General features: G+C 31.4%; 1 protein-coding gene across 9 annotated transcripts in view; it reads left to right on the plus strand.

The window, feature by feature from the left end:
* Positions 1-21054, plus strand: part of trio (trio Rho guanine nucleotide exchange factor) — a 379571-nt gene that overhangs the window by 138125 nt on the left and 220392 nt on the right. For 8 of the 9 annotated variants that reach the window (XM_076416297.1, XM_076416301.1, XM_076416300.1 and 5 more), the window contains exons 3-10: positions 4166-4361; positions 4418-4527; positions 4593-5022; positions 5960-6213; positions 6451-6643; positions 7012-7095; positions 7217-7411; positions 10139-10261. In XM_076416297.1, coding sequence (XP_076272412.1) covers positions 4166-4361; positions 4418-4527; positions 4593-5022; positions 5960-6213; positions 6451-6643; positions 7012-7095; positions 7217-7411; positions 10139-10261 — 1585 coding nt within the window. Of the gene's footprint in view, positions 1-4165; positions 4362-4417; positions 4528-4592; positions 5023-5959; positions 6214-6450; positions 6644-7011; positions 7096-7216; positions 7412-10138; positions 10262-16404; positions 16459-21054 lie in introns of those variants that run through there. The other variant, XM_076416307.1, reaches the window with a different exon arrangement.

Raw genomic sequence — 21054 nt, forward strand, 5'->3', positions numbered from 1 at the left:
TATTTGGTCTGGAATAGAGCCAGTGTCAAGATTCGTCACCCACTTTATATGTAGACGGGTTTTCTTGGGTGGACCTAACGTATTATTCTTCATTTTGTAAGCGATGTTATTCACAGTACCCACACTAATATTTAGAGCGTCACCAACCCGCTAAAAAACATTTTCAATAAAATTGGAGGGACTTATATTATTTAATATCATTAATAATTATCTCTCGAACGGAATTTACCGGCAAAATGGGGCTTCCGTTATCTCGTTCCTTTTCGAGATAACCTATTAAAGCCGCAATCAATTTGTGACCCTGAATGTCTGTTGTTTTCGGCATTTTCAAGCGAAATAATATAGTATATTACGAAACGACTTAAAATTAATCAAAATAAAGGGCTAAAATAATGTTTTCCGGTTTATAACCTGTAATAATTATAATTAATATTTTGAATTTAGCGTACATCTGACAACCGGACGGCGACCAGCTGTCAGACGTATGCAAAATTATTGAAAACAATAGCGATAAGAGTTTTTAACTCTTACCTATAAATTATTGTAGCTGTATAATTAACTGTAGTTTTTAGATATAGTATAATGTTAAAATAAATTATATTTGATAACATTTTTGTTCAATTATCTTATTTAGATTAGAATGTTTTTGTATGTCAAAGCCAAACTGAATTAAAATTCAGAGTTGATGCGGCAACATTGTAATGTTTTGACGTCACAAATATCCACGACGCATTACTAAAAAAACTTTGAATAGACTATAGATACTTTATTTTCAGTGAATGAAACATTATATTGATTTTCATTAGTTCGAGAAATGTTATAGTGGCTATACTAATATTCAGTGCAGCTGCAATACAATAAAAATATTTCGAGTACAAACTCTAGTAGCTTAATATTTAATGGTATCAATACTTATCATCTCTTACGCATTTTACTGGTACGCCCCCCCCCCCCCCTCATTAGTTCGTTTCTGTTCGAAGTTATTGATTTGAGATGTAATCCGTTTCTGACTATTTATTTGGCCTCGACATTTTCAACTAAAGTAGCCAATCAAAACAAGCCAAGCGCCAATACCGCATTTGCCATATTATAACCTCTTATTATCACTAATGTTTTGGAGGATTTTGCAGATATTTGACAACCAAACATCTCTTGCAGGCTGATTTGGTTACATGTTCGAATGTATGGAACAGCATTGTCTTTCATCAGCATCTCTTTTCAACTGGAATAAAATGAAAAAGGTGATATTGTCTGGTATTGGCAACAAATTTACAAACTACAATAGACAATATATTATACATTTTGATGATGTAAGTTCACTGATACTTAGGGTAGACTATGTGTAAACATTATTAAAGAAAATTTTTAGAAATATGGTGAATTTGCTGTTTGTAACACATATTATTATAGTCTATTCAAAGTATTTTTGCGCATACGTCATCAAGATGTTTAATGTATTGCCTACCGCAATTTGTAAATTCGTTTCAGAATCAGACAATATTTTCATTCTCATTTTATTCTATGCTATCTTATTAGTTCGAACACTTAAAAAATGAATGAGCCTGTAAAAGTCGTCCGGTTGTCAGAGGTATGCAAAATTCTTGAAAGCAATAGTGATAAGAGATTATAACTCTAATCTATAAACTATTAACTGTAGTTTTTAGATGTATTATAATGTTAAAATAAGTTATATTTCATAAAATTTTTGTTCAAGTATTTTATTTAGATTAGAATTTTGTTGGATGTCAAAGCCAAACTGAACTAAAACTCAGAGTTGATGCGGCAACATGGCGACGTTTTGATCTCATAAATTTAAATTACGTATGTACAAAATAACTTTGAACAGACTATAGCTTACAAAGACAATTTGGCTTCACTAGGATCGACTTCTATCACAAAGACTCGCTAACTACTTTTTAAATCGGCGATTTTCAGTACATTTTTGGCAAGATCAGTTCATTAAGTATTTTAATAGGAGAGGGTTTATTGTTGAAATCTAAAGATAATCTACAAACAAAAATATTTTTCGTACAGAATAAACTAATTTTACTATATGTTGTATTGTGTTTTGTACATGATAATAATCCACCGAGCTGTCTTTTCAGCAACAGAAATTATTTTTAATGTTAAAAAGATGGAGATTTTAATATGTTTAGGTATGAATGTGTAAATGAATTTGACATTTTGCCGTATTATGTTTTGTGCCTATTTAACTTGTTCATGTTATGTCGAGGAAATTTTAAATTAAAAGTACGAGCCGACTTGACGAGATGGAGATACGCACCAAAAATAGATATACAGAACACAATGTTCATTTCGGTACGTATGTAGCCCGACGTCGGAGACAACTTCATACAATTAATTTTGCAACAACTGCCGCAACAACAAACATCATTCTCGTGATGGAAACTGATTCACGCGTTTTCCATGTATCCGGTATAAACGCTGGTGATAATATTGTGTCAACGTTAATCTTTTTTCAATAACTATGTGAGAATAATTTTGTTTGTTGTTAAGTAATAGGTCAATTGAAAAGTCTCCGGTCATACCATAGTAAAACACATTTTTTTGGCAAAATTGTTTTTTTTATTCACCATAATTCCCTTAAAAGGGTGACACACTAATTGTACCGACCCTCCAACTTTTCGATACCATTTTTGTAGTAAGATTTGTCCTTTGCTTCAAATTACGTCTCAGTTTCGACGATCACCCCTTCATTCGACGAAAATTCCTTCCCAGCGAGCATTCTTTTGAGATTTGAGAACAGGAAATAGTCGCCGTAGGCCAGATCTGGAGAATACGGTGGATGAGGAAGCAATTCAAAGCCCAATTCATGGATTTTTGTCATCGTTTCTACTGACGTGACACGGTGCATTGTCTTGGTGAAGCAGCATTTTTTTTCTTCAAATGTTGTCGTTTTTCGGCGATTTCGCCCTTCAAACGGTCCAATAACGTTTTGTAATAGTCACTATTGATGGTCTTTCCTTTTTCAAGGTAGTCAATGAAAATTATTCCATGCGCATTCCAAAATACAGACGTCATAACCTTGCCAGCCGACTGTTGCGTTTTCCCGTGCTTTGGAGTGGGTTCATCGTTTGCAGTCCACTCGGAGGACTCTCGATTGAATTTCGGAGTGAAATGATAGAGCCATGTTTTATCCATTGTCACATATCGACGCAAAAACTCGGGTTTATTACGCTTGATCATCTTCAAACACTGCTCCGAATCATCAACTCGTCGTTGTTTTTGGTCAAAAGTGAGCTCGCGCTGTACTCACTTTGCACAGAGCTTTCTCATACTCAAATATTCGTTAATGATATGATGTACACATTCAGTTGATATCTTTAGAGTGTCTGCTATTTCATTCAACTTCAGGTGATTCAAAATCATTTTGTGGATTTTTTAAATGTTTTCGTCGGTAACAACCTATTTTGGACGTCCACCGTTTGCATTCACCGTCTTCGGTGCTCATTTCACCACGTCTTAACTTAGCATACCAATCCTGGTTGATTTTGCTGGGGGCAGTATTGGGAAACTCGGTATCAAGCCAAGTTTTTGCTTCAACTGAATTTTTTCCCTTCAAAAAGCAATATTTTATCAACACGCAAAATTCCTTTTTATCGATTTTTTTCACAATAACAAAAGTTGCTTCACTCAAAATGCTATAATTCACAAACTAATGATCCGACAGCTGTCAAATTTATACACGCATCTTTTGAGGGTTAGGGTTAACTAAAAAATATATGAATTTAATTTTAGTAGCGCCATCTATATGTCAAGCGGAGGACTTTTCAATTGAACTGTTATCTTCCGACTAACCAGTATAGTTCCCAGTTCTTTGATTTTGAGTGAACTGGTCTTATTTTTGTTTAAAGTGATGCCTTCGTTGAAGGTACAATCTGTAATAATTCCGAAACGTCGACTAGTTTTATTCAATAAATACGATTCCAATGAAGTAATCAATAGTTTAAATAAATATGACCGTAAATATCATATGTTTTTTGTAATATAAACAGTTCTATATTTGTATACGTTTTGTGGTCACTTTTATATTATATATCGCTTAACGCTATATTATATATCGTTTAATATAAGATAACAAATAAAAACAAATTATAATTAGACTATATGGAATATCAGAACTAATATTATCATTTTGTTTCAGCGATGAAGCTCGTAACTTAGGCTTCACCGTGCTTGTGGACATGCGTGGTGCTACTTGGTCTACCGTCAAGCCTATACTCAAAGCTTTACATGAGCATTTTCCTCAAGGCGCAGTCCACCAAGCCCTCATAGTGAAACCCGACAACTTTTGGCAGAAACAGCGAACGTCTTTAGGTTCACACAAGTACAAATTCGAGGTAACCACCGTTTTCCATTAAACGTATCATCACCTTAATATTATTATCTATTTCAGACAAATATGATAAGCATAGAAGCTCTACCTAAGATTATCGATACAAGCCAGCTTACATCTGATTTAGATGGAACATTGTCTTATGATCACTCCAACTGGCTAGAAACTAGGTCAGTATTTTCAGGGTTTCCATTATATCCGTCATTTTAAACTTCATGTTTTTTTGCAACTTTAGATTAGCTGTGGAGGAGTTCTCTTGGCAAGCTGCCGAGCTCTTAGACCGCCTGGATGACCTACAAGAAGATCTGGCCAGGAACGACTTCGCCGACGACGTCAGCGGAGCCAAACACAAAATCGATTTGCACAACGATATGAAGAAGAAAATCATGAAGGTACCGGTGGACGAAATAGACGTTTTGGGGAAGCGGTTGCTCCAGAACGCCTGCGGCGCCCATGACACCGGGCAGAGTAATGACAAGGGGGGTGGAGGAGAAAATAGTCCGGATACGCTCAGTCCCGACGCTCAAGATATCAAGAAACTGGTCATCCAGAACCTGGAGGCTGTTCATAGTACCCAGCAGCACTTGCTTCAGCTATGGCATCATAAAAAAGTTAAATTGGATCAGTGTTTTCAGCTGAGGCTTTTTGAACAAGATTGTGAAAAGGTACTTTGCCTAATTATAATTATTTTTTATCTTTTGACATTAAAATGTACATATTTTCTTCAATTATCTGTCAGCAGAGCTGATTATATTATCCTTTTAACGATTAGAAATATTCCAAAAGACAAAAAACTACCATTGTTAACTTACCGATATGTATACACTACTTGAATTCTTTGCAAGCAACAGAAAACTCCTCTATCACCCATCCTTCTCAATCTCCATTCTATAATATATTTTATTGGATATTAATATTTTAAAATAAACAGGCAAACAGTTTTTTTAATTATCCATTTCATATATAAATTCCTTTAAACTTTACTCCAATAGATCTGTATTCAAACATTACAGGAAAATCAACTAGAGATTAATCCTTCTTAGCAACACACACTGCCTGTTACTTTTGATTAACTTTCATCAGTTCTTATAAGTAATCTAATTTAGTAAAGAATTGAAATAGAAAACTATAAAGCTACTGAAATATATATTCAGACACAAGAAGATTTGTTTCAAAATCTAACCTGCAGAAGTCACTGTGTAAAATTATTGTTTTCTTAGGAACATTTTCTAGTTAAACATGCGCTCTGTCTTATTTTTTTGTGTTGCATTTTTTGAATGTTCATCCAATCCCTTTACAGTTTGTTACTTACCTGTCTTTTAAGCTGTTATATTATTTTTATATTTTTCTTCTTGAATCTATAACTTCATTATGGTTCTTCCAATAACAAGAGGCTAAAGGCTAGATTAAGAATAAATAAATTTTTGAAAAAACCGAAACAAAAAAATTTAAAGTTATTAATTAAAAGTTAAAATTGCTTGTGTTTTTATTATTTTTAAGATTAATTTCTAATATTTAATTTCTCAGATAAAATATTTTTTATTTCCATTGCATTACATCAGTATTTTTTATCCCAACTTATCATACTTTATATTTTTGCAGATGTTTGATTGGATCTGTCACAATCGAGACATTTTCTTAATGAACTATGTTGAAATCGGTCATACCTACCAACTGGCCAAGCAACTGCAAGAAGACCACCAGCATTTTACCATGTCCTCTATGAACGTCTACGTCAACATTAATCGAATTCTTAGTGTAGCCAGCAGGCTAATAGAAGGTGGTCATTATGCTGCCCCGCATATTCGATCAGTAGCAGGAAGATTGGATCGAACCTGGAAGGATTTCGCTGCAGGGTTAGTACAATAAAAATTTAAAATGCCTTCACCATTTTATCATGAAATATTTTAACATTTAATTTAGAATCGATTAATTAACTGTATACATATTTTTATATACTAAATATTGTTTATTTAGATTTTAGAAAACATGTATTTTCAATATGAATTATTTTTGTGTGATTTGGTGAAATTTTTTATTATTTGTGCGCCTTCGCCATTTTAATACAAACGACCGGAAAATGCTTTTTTCAGGCTAGACGAACGTACTGCTGTACTTGCTCTCTCCGTGATCTTTCATCATAAAGCGGAGCAATACGTTGAGAATGTGCCAGCGTGGAAGAACGCCAGCGAGAATTTGAATCTACCTTCGGAGATAATGCTTCTCGAAAACGCTGTACACCAACATCAAAATATCTTCGAGTCAATGTGCCAGGCTTATACGGAGGTATGTCATATCGGAACTGTGCACTACATTTTGAATACAAAATTTTGATCTAGGTTTATAATTCTTATCAATCTTTATTGAATGGTCTGGACGTGATGCTCCAGGTCTGCCATAACCTACCCAGCGCCGATGAAGTCGACAAAAGTGATAAGATAATTAACGTACGGACACGTTCGTTCTTTCCTAGGGTTTTAGTTGGTTTTGGACTAAAGATAGACTCCTCTATTCACACGATAGATTCGAAATGACAATAATAGTTACGAATTAATTCCTAATTTAGATAATTTCATTTCATAGACGTCACCTATCGATTAAATCATAAGATATAGTATTTTCTTGAAGGTGATGGTGTTTATTTTTGGTGGCAGGTCCATAGTACTAGCAAGAAGCTCCTCTATCAGCTAGATCACCTGGTGCAGGTCTGCAACCAACCGGGGACTGAGAAAAAACACGTAAATATCTCTCTTTTGTAGCACCCTTTACGCATGTACCCTCTCTGCATGAAACTTCTTGCTTCTTTTACCGCTGGGGAATGAGTTAAGTAATTGTTTACATATGTAATTTTATCGTTAGGGTGATTGTTCGAATTTCGAGAATCGACCTGGTGGAAATCCAGCGGCCGATTATAGCGAGGGAGCTAGTCATGTCTTGGCCGTTATCCATCAGATACTCAATCACCATCGAGCGCTCGAACAAAAATGGCACACCAAGAAAATCAAACTTCATCAACGACTGGCCTTGGGGTTATTCCAGGAGGACGTGAAACAGGTAAGCATATCGAATGAGCAAAGTTTAGTCAGTGTCTGTTACAATTAATTATTAAAGAGAGCACAAGTTTGCGTCCTTTTTAATTATTGATTATCTAGAGACTGGAAGTTTTATTTAGTTTAGGTACTCTTACAGTACAGTGTTGCTGCCTTCTTAAACATTTAACTGCTATTTTTATTCATGGATTGAAGGACAAATATTTGATTTCTTTTAGATTAAAACATCTATTTCAAGTAATTAATAAAGAATAATCCGGTTTGTATCCGGTATTTTATGTATTTTTATGGTACATGGCAACATTTAAGTATTTTTAATTTTTCATATTTAATTTTGACTAAGAGGCTAAGAATAAAAAGAAAACTATTTAATTGTGTCAAAAGAGAACGACCTTTTCCAATGTTCGGAGAAACTTTTGGTCTCGCAATTTTCACCAGTAATTCTTCTTATTGTATCTTTAACTGTTCTTACGTATAGTTGGGAATGGAAAGGGAGTGAATTTATTTTGCAACTATCGATTATTATTTTAATAAACTCGAATTTCATTAAAACTTTTCTTGTGGAGCTATAATTTTAAATTACTTTTTCTTCAATAATGTTGTTCTTGTTTTACAAAGAAGCGAATATTCTTGAGCGCTATTTTTATTCAGCAATTAAGGAGATTTTATTAATCAGCATGTTTGTGTCTTTTTTAACAATTAATTGACTGAATTAGGGACTGTAGGTTTAGTTGTATTCTTATTATACAGTACAATATTGATATCTTTTTTACATATTAAAGTGTTGTTTTAATCTAAGGACAAAATTTTTAACAAGGCACAAGAGTTTTTGGGTATGTGAAGACGCTTGTTCTTATAACATGCTAGAAACTATGAAACGAAAACACCTGAAAGTATTTATGCCTATTAGTTTAACTTACTTTTTACTATGAAATATTGCTTTATTGATTAAAATTATTGAGATTCTATAGTTTAAAATTATATTTTTAGTGTTTTAATAAAATGGTCAAGTGTCTATAATAGTATATCGAATCCTTTTTTCGAGACCTTGTATTTTCGGTATTGACCTCGGATAAATTCCGATATCGAGAAAAAGTTATAGATATATATTTCAGTTAGTAAATATGTATCGATTTTGTATAAGAGTTCAGTGGTTAGTTATAGAATTTCAGAGAAAATATAATAAAAGATTACTTCTACATCTTTTTTTTTTTTCAATAAAAATTAATCTTTCTCGAAACACGAATATTCAGTTGATCTAGCTATTATTGACTATAGCAAGGCAGGATAGTATACTCACTACCTCCTTTTAAAATAGTTAATAACATCAACTTAAAATAAAATCTTAGTTAATCTTAATAAAAATTTCTAATAAACTTGGCACAAAAAAAACCTTTGTCACTTGATATCTGGGCAATTTTTGAGTATCACTGTCTGCAGGGGCCGCTCTTGTAAATAAGTTATTTTGAAATTGTTTTTCAATTGTCATTTCTTATTGTTTCTTAATTGAACAATATTTTTATTTGTTTGTTGTCATTTCATTTACAGCGATAGTTGTTATATAACTGGAATTTGTGTATTTAATGCCAGTATTTTTATAATTTCATAGTTTCACTTTTAGTCTGGATGTCTGGACCTCTAGGCAATTAAATGTTTCTTTGTTTAATGAATTGGATGTTACTAGATTTTATTTGAGTTCACTTTTGTTTTTCAAAGTGGCGTTTTATATTTTATGTTTTAAGAAAATAATGAGATTGAAAGACCATTCTTGTGATGTTTTTTTTTGTTTTTATTTAATACATTGGATTTAAAGGATACTTTCAATAAAGAATACTTTTTTAATAATCAATATTATCTTTTAATTAATATGTAAATGTGATGAAAAACTTTTCTTTGTTGTCTTTATAATTTTTTTGCAAAGAAGAAACAAGGTCTTACAAGAATTTACAGTTTCTTTTTTTTTGTATTTTAAAGTCTTCTTTTTACCGACGAGGGTTCATCTGGACTGGACCTAGAGTTTAACGTGGACTCCAAACCACGGTCGTCGGCATAAAACCGACCGACTGACGAGTTTCTAACTTAGAAATCATCCCAGAAGACATCCGGTCGTACCCAGCCTGGTGACTGGCGTGACTGGGATAATTTTCCTTGTCGGATTTTACATTATTGCCTAGGACAATCACAAATATTAAACAATCACAAACATAAATTTCCGACCATACCCTGGCAGGACCGTCCTGTTGCCTTTAGCACTGCGCCAACCGAGCAGGCAATTTACAGTTTCGTTTGCTGTTTTTCTTGGATTTATAAAGTGTTTTATTTTCCTATTAAGATCATTTTGTGATAATTAATACTCCATCTGTTAATTAATTTGAAATTTTAATCAGAGACTTGTTTTTACAAAGAAGTAGCAAGTTTTCTTGAGTGTTGTGTTTTGATAAAATGGTTCAGACTTGAAGCTCTTTGTGGCTTTAAAGGATTTAGGTAGTCAGTGGAGTTTTATGTAATTGGACAATATTTAATAATTGACCATGATTTTTCTGGGGTAAATTTGCTTTTATATCTTATTCGTTGAAATATCTTAAATATATTCTAAACACCATATTTTAACAGTTCACCCAGTAGAGGATTTGTTAAGTGGCTTAATGTGACCATTATTCACAGTTATGATTATTAAAAGTACATTAAGGACTTAACGCCATTAAATTATATACGTGTTTGTTTATTACAGGTGTTGGATTGGCTCTCCAATCATGGTGAAGTGTTCATCAGGAAAAATACTGGTATAGGAAGAAACTTGCAAAAGGCTCGTGTCTATCAGAAAAGCCACGAGCATTTCGAAAATGTAGCTCAGGTAAGTCCGAAATATATTCACTCCTAACAAATATATATACAAAAATGAATACGAAATGTGCCGTAAATTATATATAGCCTGTGATTTTTTATTACATTTTTATAACTCAATACAACATATGTTGTAAATGGGAATTGGCTGACGTAAAGAAGATGAATTTCGACAGTTCTGGTTACACTTTTAGATTTAATATAGTGATAAGACCAGCGTAGAAATCAAGAAAAAGAACTGTAGAAGAATTCCAAAATGGATACGACGACCAGATGCCGATCGAGATCGCGATAAGTTCGGTCTTTTTCCGGCTTTTAATAGAATTCTTTTTTCCTCCATATATTTTTCTTTCTTTCGGCAGGCGATTTCACTTTTTGCGGGAGAAAACTGAAATTAATAATCCCCGGTTGGAAATAATTGACAAATATTGAGAGAGGGCAACAGGAAATGAAATAGTAACGATAAGGAAAATAACAGTCCGACCAGGGTGGAACGGTTCGAGCGTACGACGGGCAGATTTGTTTCGTTTTTTTTCCTCTCCTGTAGCTGACAGGAAAAAAGATCCTTCTCGGCGGGCTCTTCCCCTTAACCCCCGCCGCGCGTTTCGACGGGGGGAGATTTCGGGCTGAGGGTGGAGATTATGGTTTAAGAGGTTCGGGCCTAATTTGTGTGTGAGTTTTTTTACGTTAATTATTAATAAACTTTTATGGGAAGCTGCTCTTTGTCGATCGATGAGTACTAAATAATTTTCGTTGAGATATGGGTATAATAATGTTTTTGAGCTTGTGGAACATCGTGTATTAAGTAAACGTATATTTATGAGGTATTTATTCTGAATTCTTTGATGAGTTTTAATGTTTTGGTTTTGAAATATTGATTGATTCACTGTAATTTTCGATGGTATTTTCAGGTAATAATGTTTTTGATCTTGTGGAACATGGTATATTAATTATATATGAAACAATATACGTATGTTTGTGCAGTTCTCTGATGGATTTTAACGTTTCTGTGCAAAATTATTTATCTAAAGTTATTTGTTGACGTAAATAATTAATTCTTGTTTTATTTTTGAATGAAATCTGATTGATTCAATTGAACTAAAGTTAATAAATCAGTGGATATCATTTTACTTAATGAATACATTTTTAGGAGATGTAATAGAATCGCAATGCTATCGCAAATTTATTTGTAATTGTTTTTATTATATTTTATTTCATTTACAGGTATGCAGGATATACATGACAAATATGTTTACTATAAATTATTTTCTTCCTTTTTTTTTGGGTGAAATTTTAATGAAAAAACCGTATCATTAAACATTGTTTTAAATAATGATATTATTTGATGACTATTGATTTTAAGTTATTTGTGGTTTTAAATAGCTATAACTTGTTTTATGTTCTATATATTTTAATAACATTATTGTTCAGTAATTTTCGAAGATACAGTGTAAGTAAATTACACTTAAACATTACACTTAAAATTTTATTTAATTTACAGGTATGCAGGTATATACATGAAAATTATTTTTATTACATATTATTTTCTTCGTTTTTTTTTTGGGTGAAATTTTAATGGAAAAACCGTATCATTAAACATTGTTTTAAATAATGAGATTATTTGATGACTATTGATTTTAAGTTATTTGTGGTTTTAAATAGGTATAACTTGTTTTATATTCTATATATTTTAATAACCTTATTGTTCAGTAATTTTCGAAGATACAGTGTAAGTAAATTACACTTAAACATTACACTTAAAATTTTATTTAATTTACAGGTATGCAGGTATATACATGAAAATTATCTTTATTACATATTATTTTCTTCGTTTTTTTTTTGGTGAAATTTTAACGACGAAACCGTTTCCATAAACATTGTTTTAAATCACGAGATTCTTTGATGATTATAACTGTTGATTTTGAGTTATTTGTGATTTTAAATAGCTATAACTTGTTTTATATTCTATATATTTTAATAACCTTATTGTTCAGTAATTTTCGAAGATACAGTGTAAGTAAATTACACTTAAACATTGCACTTAAAATTTTATTTAATTTACAGGTATGCAGGTATATACATGAAAGATATGTTTACTATAAATTATTTTCTTCCTTTTTTTTGGGTGAAATTTTAATGGAAAAATCGTATCATTAAATATTGTTTTAAATAATGAGATTATTTGATGACTATTGATTTTAAGTTATTTGTGGTTTTAAATAGGTATAACTTGTTTTATATTCTATATATTTTAATAACCTTATTGTTCAGTAATTTTCGAAGATACAGTGTAAGTAAATTACACTTAAACATTACACTTAAAATTTTATTTAATTTACAGGTATGCAGGTATATACATGAAAAATATGTTTACTATAAATTATTTTCTTCCTTTTTTTTGGGTGAAATTTTAATGGAAAAATCGTATCATTAAACATTGTTTTAAATAATGAGATTATTTGATGACTATTGATTTTAAGTTATTTGTGATTTAAATAGCTATAACTTGTTTTATATTCTATATATTTTAATAACCTTATTGTTCAGTAATTTTCGAAGATACAGTGTAAGTAAATTACACTTAAACATTACACTTAAAATTTTATTTAATTTACAGGTATGCAGGTATATACATGAAATTTATCTTTATTAACATATTATTTTCTTCGTTTTTTTTTTGGGTGAAATTTTAATGACGAAACCGTTTCCATAAACATTGTTTTAAATCACGAGATTCTTTGATGATTATAACTGTTGATTTTGAGTTATTTGTGGTTTTAAATTGCTATATCTTGTCTTATATTTTCTATATTTTAGTGACGTTATGGTTTAGTAATCGTTGACGATACAATGTAAGTAAATTTAAATTATAAATATTATTTTAAATCATGGCAAGATATTTTCTGGTATTTAATGTTTAATATTACCTATATTTTGCAATCAAATTTGATAAGCCTTGGCTTTTTATGAAGTAAAGAAAAGCCACAATATAAGGTACTATTATATAAAGCTATACAAACATGTATAACATAAATTATTTTGAACATTATTTAATTATTATTGTATTTATTTATTTTAAATTAATAGGTATGGAAGTATATATGTGAAAAAATCTTTATTTTTATATATATTTTTTCTTGTTTGAGAAATTTTAATAAGAAAATCGTATCCATAAACACTGTTTAGTCTAATCTTTTATGTTTAATAGTCGTTATATTTGGCAAACAAATTTGGTTCGGGTTTATCTGAAGTAGAGGAAAGCCACAATATAAGAGAACCGGTAACCGGTAAACCAGGTTGTAAATATTTTAACACTCGCATGCAAGTTGTTATGGAAGCCTTCATTTACCTTTTCATTGATTCTTTAGCTATTCATGCCAGTTCAACTAGAGTTTTCGAATTACTGTTGTATGACCTCCAGGTTGACGTTGAACGTGTGACAGGCGAATTTCAGCTCTTTAAATCCCGACATTGAAGTCATTATATTCATTAAGCTCTTACGAACGCCTCACGCGAAAGCCTCACGAACCTTAACAACATTTTTACGCGATTCTTATTTCTGGAACACGGGTTTAGGGACAATTTAAGGTATTTAATGTTTATCAAATGTTTTGATCAAACAATATTAACATTATTCTCAACATTTTAATAATGATGCAGTCAAACTACCTACCCAGTTTTTTGTAGGCGTTTTATAATAATCGATTTTAAATATTTTAATTAACTTGAAGTTATTTGTAACGGAGTATCCGTTATTAGGTTCTAAAGAGGTTTTGTTGCACTGATTATGATCTGATCGTTAAATCTGTACATTAAAGCAGTGTATTTATCACTGTTACTGCAACTATATACTCTTTTTTTCTTTTGTACCGACATACATTACATTGACTCTCTAAGGATTTATCCGTTCGATATATCAACGTGGGTAGGTCCTGATCGTGCAAGATATAAGACATAATTTCATTTCATTGTAAAACTTGGATTTGATATAATATAACTTATATTTTAATAGCATTATCGACAATTTCGTTTAAGTAATATATCTATTGAGAAATAAATGAAAGGTATTTTTTCGTATGTTTTTATATTGTTATGAAATGAAATATAAATGAAATCCAGATAATTATATATACTTAATGAATTCGAGGGATTAGTTTCGAGTGGTTTGCATAGTTGTATTAATCTTTTGAATATATAGAATATTTTTTAAAATTAGACGTTTAATGAGAAAGTGGCCCAATATTGTGAAGTATTTACAGTTTAATTTCGTTGTCTGTGTTTTTGTAATTAATTAGATATAATACGCTCTTAGGCTATTATAATATGATTTATATTTTAATTTATGATTTTTTACTTTTTTCAATATTATATATATATATATATATATATATATATATATATATATATATATATATATATATATATATATATATATATATATATACTTTAAGGTCTCCTTTTACCAACTGTGGGCTTATCTGGACTGGACCTACAATTTAACCGACTTGCGAGTGACCAACTTAGAAATCATCTCAGAAAACTTCTGGTATTACCCAGCCTGGTTATTTCCTTGTCGGATTTTGCACTCTTGCCTAGGATAATCACATATATTAAACACAATCACAAATATAAAATACGGTCATGCCCCAGCAGGATTCGAACCCGCGACTATCGCAAAAGTAGGTGGCCGTCCTGTCGTCTTTACCAGCGCGTTAACGAAGCCGGCAATGGGATGCGTGTTCGTTTTGCCGATGTTTTAATTTTGAGTGGACAGCATATAGAAAATTAAACCTGATGACATAAAATATATTTAAGGATAAATAAATTAATAATAAATCTATAAAAATAAAATTTTTCTTGCACGTTATTTTTTTCTTGATTGTTTTGATCAAAATTAAATCGGTCTATGATCTAAAGGTTTTAATTTTTTTATCAAAATTAAACCAGTCTGTAAAATAAAGGGTTCTCTATCCGTTAATTTTCTTTCTCGATTTTTTGGTCAAAATTTCGGCCTATAAAATAAAGCCTTTAATACAAATTAATTTTCGGTCTTGATCAAAATTAAATTGGTCTATAAACTAGATGTCTCCCTACACGTTTCACAATTTCATTTTCTTGATTTGTTGATCAAAATTAAGTCGGTATATAAAATAAAGGTTTCCATGGACGCAAATTTTATTTTCTTCCTCGTATTGGTCGAAATTAAATTGGTCTATAAGTTAAAGGTTTCCTTTCACCTTAATTTTTTCTTGATTTTTTTTATCAAAATTAAACCAGTTTATAAAATAAAGGTTTCCCTATACGTTTATTTTCTTTCTCGATTTTGGATCGAAATTAAGTTAGCCTATAAGATAAAGCTTTTCCTACAAATTAATTTTGGGTTTTAATGAAAATTAAATTTGTCTGTAAAATAGATGTTTCCCTACACGTTAATTTCATTTTCTTGATTTGTTGATCAAAATTAAGTCGGTGTATAAAATAAAGGTTTCCATTGACGCTAAGTTTATGTTCTTGATTTTTTGACTGAAATTAAATCGGTATGTAAAATAAAGGTTTTTGTACACGCTAATTTTTTTTTGATTTTTTGATCGAAATTAAACCGGGGTATAAAATAAAGGTTTCTTCGTAAATGTTTGTTCTCAACGTTTTATTGTAATGATCGATAGGTCCGCGCGATCTTTCGGCTAATGTTACCGTTCGCGATACCGATAACCGTCGCTCATCCTTCCTCCGCGGCACAAAGGACGCCCCGCGGAAGCAACAGGAAGGACGAACCGTCCGTTGTTTCTCTTTTCGCCGTCGTTCGGAAACCGGCCGCCCCGTACCCGGCCAATCGGGACGGCTCTTGGGCCTCTTCGCGCGGCCTGGACCCCCGCCGCCTCTCGGCTCCGGGTGTCCTCGCCCGGTCGCGCTCCGTCTCGCTCCGGCGCGAAGGGCCCGACGAAGACGCGGCACGCGGGACGGAACGTTCCCGCGGCCCGCAGTAAGAGGATGCTGCCGCCGCCGTCGGTTCTTCAGTCGTGAGGGAGCCCGCGACCTTACTGCAGTACGATTCCCACAGGTTGATACCGGCGAATTGTGCGCGTGTGTGTGCGTGCGTTTGTTTCTTCCTCCTCCTCTCGGTCCTCCACGTCCAATATGTGAAAACGACCGGCATCGGAATCTTTCTTGGATTTTTTCGACAGCAGTTCGGATTTGGCGATAAAGGTACGCATACACGTTACGATATGCCGGTTCGCCATGCGTTTTCGTGGGATCTTTACGTCCCAACAATTACTTAATGATCCATACACATATCAGTAGTGTTGTTGAAGATAAAGCGTCAATCACGGACATGCTTATCGTTGGTACATTCGTTGTTATCTTTAAGGCTATGTTATCTGAACGATTTTGGACTTTATAGCCGATGGATACAAAAACATCGGTTTTTATTATCATCAAAACGAAAATATATCATAACGAAAAATATTCTCTAATAAAGCTGAACATATACGCTACGATTAGTCGGGGTTTAATTTTTAAGATCCAATCTTTTAACATAATCATTGTGCATACAAACGTTTACTATTAATTTAATCGAGCTATAGGTTATATGTTAAAAGGTATGCACATAGGTTGGAAACGATCAGTTTATTTTGTTGCAATAAAATTAGTTGATTTTTTAAAACCCCATCTTTTAACTTCATCATAGTGCAACCAAACGTGTACTGTTATTACAATCGAGCTGTAGATTATAAAGATATGCCATAGGTTGGAAACAGTTTATTTTGTTCCTATATAATTTCAAGGAGGTCTGGCTAATTTATAAATAAAAGTCATTCAGTTTTCGATATCATCAATGTCGGTTCATTTTTGGTATTTTCAAAAACATTCACATTTTTATTTTACATGATGAAGTTATCCATAAACTAGCCAAAAATAGTTGATTTTTTAAGACTCAATCTTTTAATATAAACATATTGCAACCAACAATTATTTACTACCAGTTACATCAAGGTATAGGTTATAAAGGCATGCATATACATTGGAGACAATCAGTTTGTTTGTTAAGTAAGATAAAGTTAAGATAAATTGACGAAGTTGTCATTTGATATTTTAAGTTTTACTAATTTTTTCAAGCTTGGGACAATCAAGTATTCATCTTCACTTTTATGTAGTGCTCAAGCTGATAAATTGTGTTTGCTGAATATTTCTGATGTTTCACTGTATGGACGTGAATTACATAAATCGAGATATATATTTTAAAGGATTGCATAAATGTTAAAAATGTCAGTTTATCCTATTGCTATATGACATGATATTTATGAACAGGAAATTACAAAAAATTGAACATGTCGTTGTTTGTCGACGTTTTATTTTTTAAGAATTTTTTGTTACATCTTATATTAGATATGCCTAGTAAATTTTGCGAATTGCATTGTAATTGTAAATTATTTGCAAATTTTATTCCTATTGTTTTGTTGGATCTGATAAATACATCAGTAAGTTATTAAGTATATTCATAATATTCAAGTAACACTTATACACTTGGTTTCAACACGCAAGTTATTGTGGTTTGATTCATTTCAATCTTCTGATTTCCTTCGCATTGTCTAGTAGGTACGCCGGTGTGATTGAGTATCCTTTAACCCTAAGGCTTTATAATTGAGTGATAAATCAGTATCTTTGATCTTATGCTTAATAGAAAGCGTTGTCTAACATGATATATAAAGGTTTGCACGCATGTTAGAAAATCGACTTATTTTGTTGTTATTTGACATGAAATATGTGAAGAGAAACATTTGGTATTGAAACATCATTAGCAGGAATATTAGAGACATTTTAGTGAATAATGTCCAACATACACGTCATAATCTGTTGTTTAATTGTTCAAAAGTTCAAATTATAATAAAACAATTACAAGCCGTCTTGGTGGCGCAGTGGTAAAGGTAAAGGTGTCAGGACCACCTACTGTTGCGATATTCGCGGGTTCGAACCCTGCTGGGGCATGTTCGTAAATTTATGTTTGTGATTGTTTAATATTTGTGATTGTCCTAGACAAGAGTGTAAAATCCAACAAGGAAAATGATCCTAGTCACGCCAGTAACCAGGCTGGGTAAGACCGGATGTCTTCTGGTACGATTTCTAAAGTTGGTCACTCGGCAGCCGGTAGGCTTAATGCCTAGGATCGTTGTTCGAAGCCCACGTTAAACTGTAGGTCCAGTTCAGATAAACCCGTAGTTGGTAAAAGGAGACTTTAATATGAGACTTGCTCCATTTTGAAGATTCACATACAGGTTAGAAAGCGTCGGTTTGATTCTTTGTTATATATGATGCAGACTTATGAACAAAAACACTAAATGTTAATGTTAATACAAATAAAGTTAAACATGTATATTATTATCTGTCGGTTAAGTGTATACAAAATTGTCATTTAACATTTTATGGTACCAATAATTTCAGTATAATTATTATGATAATATTGAATTATTTTAGTAGATTAATATGTTGTAAAGTGTTGATTGTTGCTAAGTATTAGAGTGAGGTGATAACTAATTTGTGAACTAAAAATTTTAGTACTGAATATTATCGGCAATAAAAATGAATTAATTTTATTTTACTGAAGTCAAACATACACGTTCAATCGATGAACCACCTATCTGAATACCAAACACAACAAAATTGTTAGAAGATAAAGTTATCCATAATGGACAATCAATGTTTTGGCATAATCTCAGTACCACCAAGTATTGAACGTTAGCATTTGTGATGTTTTATTGTGTGGACATGATTAAGTTATTAGGTATAGTTAAACATACACGTTATAGTCTGTCGGCTAATCACTTCCAAATTGGATTGTAAGGGTATGCCATCATGTTGCAAATGGTTAATAAATAATACACAATAATAAATTATATCAAGTTAATTTATAAACAACAGTATTTAACACTGAATATCATCGGGAGAACATTACAGATAATTTCTTTAATAAAGTTATAGATGCAGGTTATAGGAAGTCGGTTAGCATTTTTAAATGAAATAAAAATTCTCACAAGTCAAAGTTGTCCAGACAGTTGGAGACATTGTCGCTTGCAGAAAATACGAACGTTCTGACATAAGTATGGTAAAATAAAATATTCAGTACTGCTGTTAAGTAATGTTACTGATAAATTGTGTACGCTTATGTATTTTAGATGATTCAGTGTGTGAACGTGATTACATTTAATTGAATGATTAGTTATAAAGGTAGACAGACATGCTAGAAAATGTCGGTTAACAACATTTCTTATAAATTTAATAACATGATTTTAAAGAAACATGGATTTCAATTTATTTAAAATGTAATATTTTTTAATTTCTCTAAAAACATATATTTTTGCATTTTTAGCCCTCGTATATTCTGATAATTGAATCAAAAGAGAAATTCTATATTATATTCTCAATGTTGATTAGCTAATGAAATCTAGAAATCCTATTAGCATACGTCTTATTTTAATTTGTGTTTCCAATTTAATACAATTCGATTAAAAACATAAAATTATGATTAACTGGTTATAAATAACGCATTTTCAAGGTACAACTGGGTTAACTTATATAGGTTTCCAAAACTTTTACAACATTTTGTTGTTTGTCTATTCAATTTCTAGCCTACTAATTATTAATAGTTTTAATAATTAACTCAAGGAGAAATGTTACCACGTATTTCCAATATCGATTGATTGAAGAAAACAAAAAATGATATTACCATGCAACTGTTATTGATTTTAATGGTTTACTAATTAATAATATAATTAACTATATATATATATATATATATATATATATATATATATATATATATATATATATATATATATATATATATATATATATATATATATAACATAATTATAATTAAACACATAAATTAAAGAACTGTTATGGTTTTGTTTGAGCCTAAGAAAGCTGACAAAAGAAATAAATTATGAACAAACAAATAATCCCACCACTTGTTTCGAATGAGTTCAGATTTGAGCAATAGTTTTTATCAAAATATTGAACAATAATCGATCTACCAAGTCTCGATCACACTTACCTGATATGGTTCCGTGTGACTTTTTGCTGGTTTGGCCCGATTGAGTTCATAAAAGAAAATTCTTAGAAGGAATTGAAGGTCGTACCCCATTCAGTGCTTAATTCTTATTATACGAATTACCTTTTTTGTATTATTTAACAATTCTGAACCCTCTTACATTATTTATAATGTAAAATTAAATAAAATATAGTTACAAAGACGAGCATATAGCGACAGAAAACATTGTTTCTCACTTTACAGTATGACTTGTACTATAAAACTTAAATTTAATATAAAGGTGTGCGTGTACGTTACGGATTGTCGGTTAGATACGGAAAGGAAAAAATTGCGGTATAATTTGTCAATTGTTTTCGGTTTTGTTGTGAACAATGAGTTGTTGGTAATTCAGGGTAATTTTTGCTAAAGAAAATTGGTAATAATTATTATCATACAAAAGATGAGCATATTTATTATGAATTGCGTATTAAATAAAAAAAACAATTGTAACTATTATAAAATATATTCACAAATGTTGTAATGTGTCGGTCTGTTTCAGGTTATATTTTGAATATTATCGTTCAAAAGGTTATAAAAAGAACGTAATTCAAAAAGCTACAATAAAATAGATAAATTATAGTTTATTACACTGAAGCCTTAATCAAATCTGAAACCAATGTCTAGATAGTTCCTTAAATTTTGATTAATTTACACTCACAAATGTTACTCATTCTTTTTATCAACATAAAGTTTTTTCTACTAAGCTCATTTCA

Source organism: Rhynchophorus ferrugineus, unplaced genomic scaffold, assembly GCF_030347505.1.
Source record: "Rhynchophorus ferrugineus isolate W39M unplaced genomic scaffold, kcgeb_rfMv2 rfM10, whole genome shotgun sequence".
NCBI classification, from domain to species: domain Eukaryota; kingdom Metazoa; phylum Arthropoda; class Insecta; order Coleoptera; family Curculionidae; genus Rhynchophorus; species Rhynchophorus ferrugineus.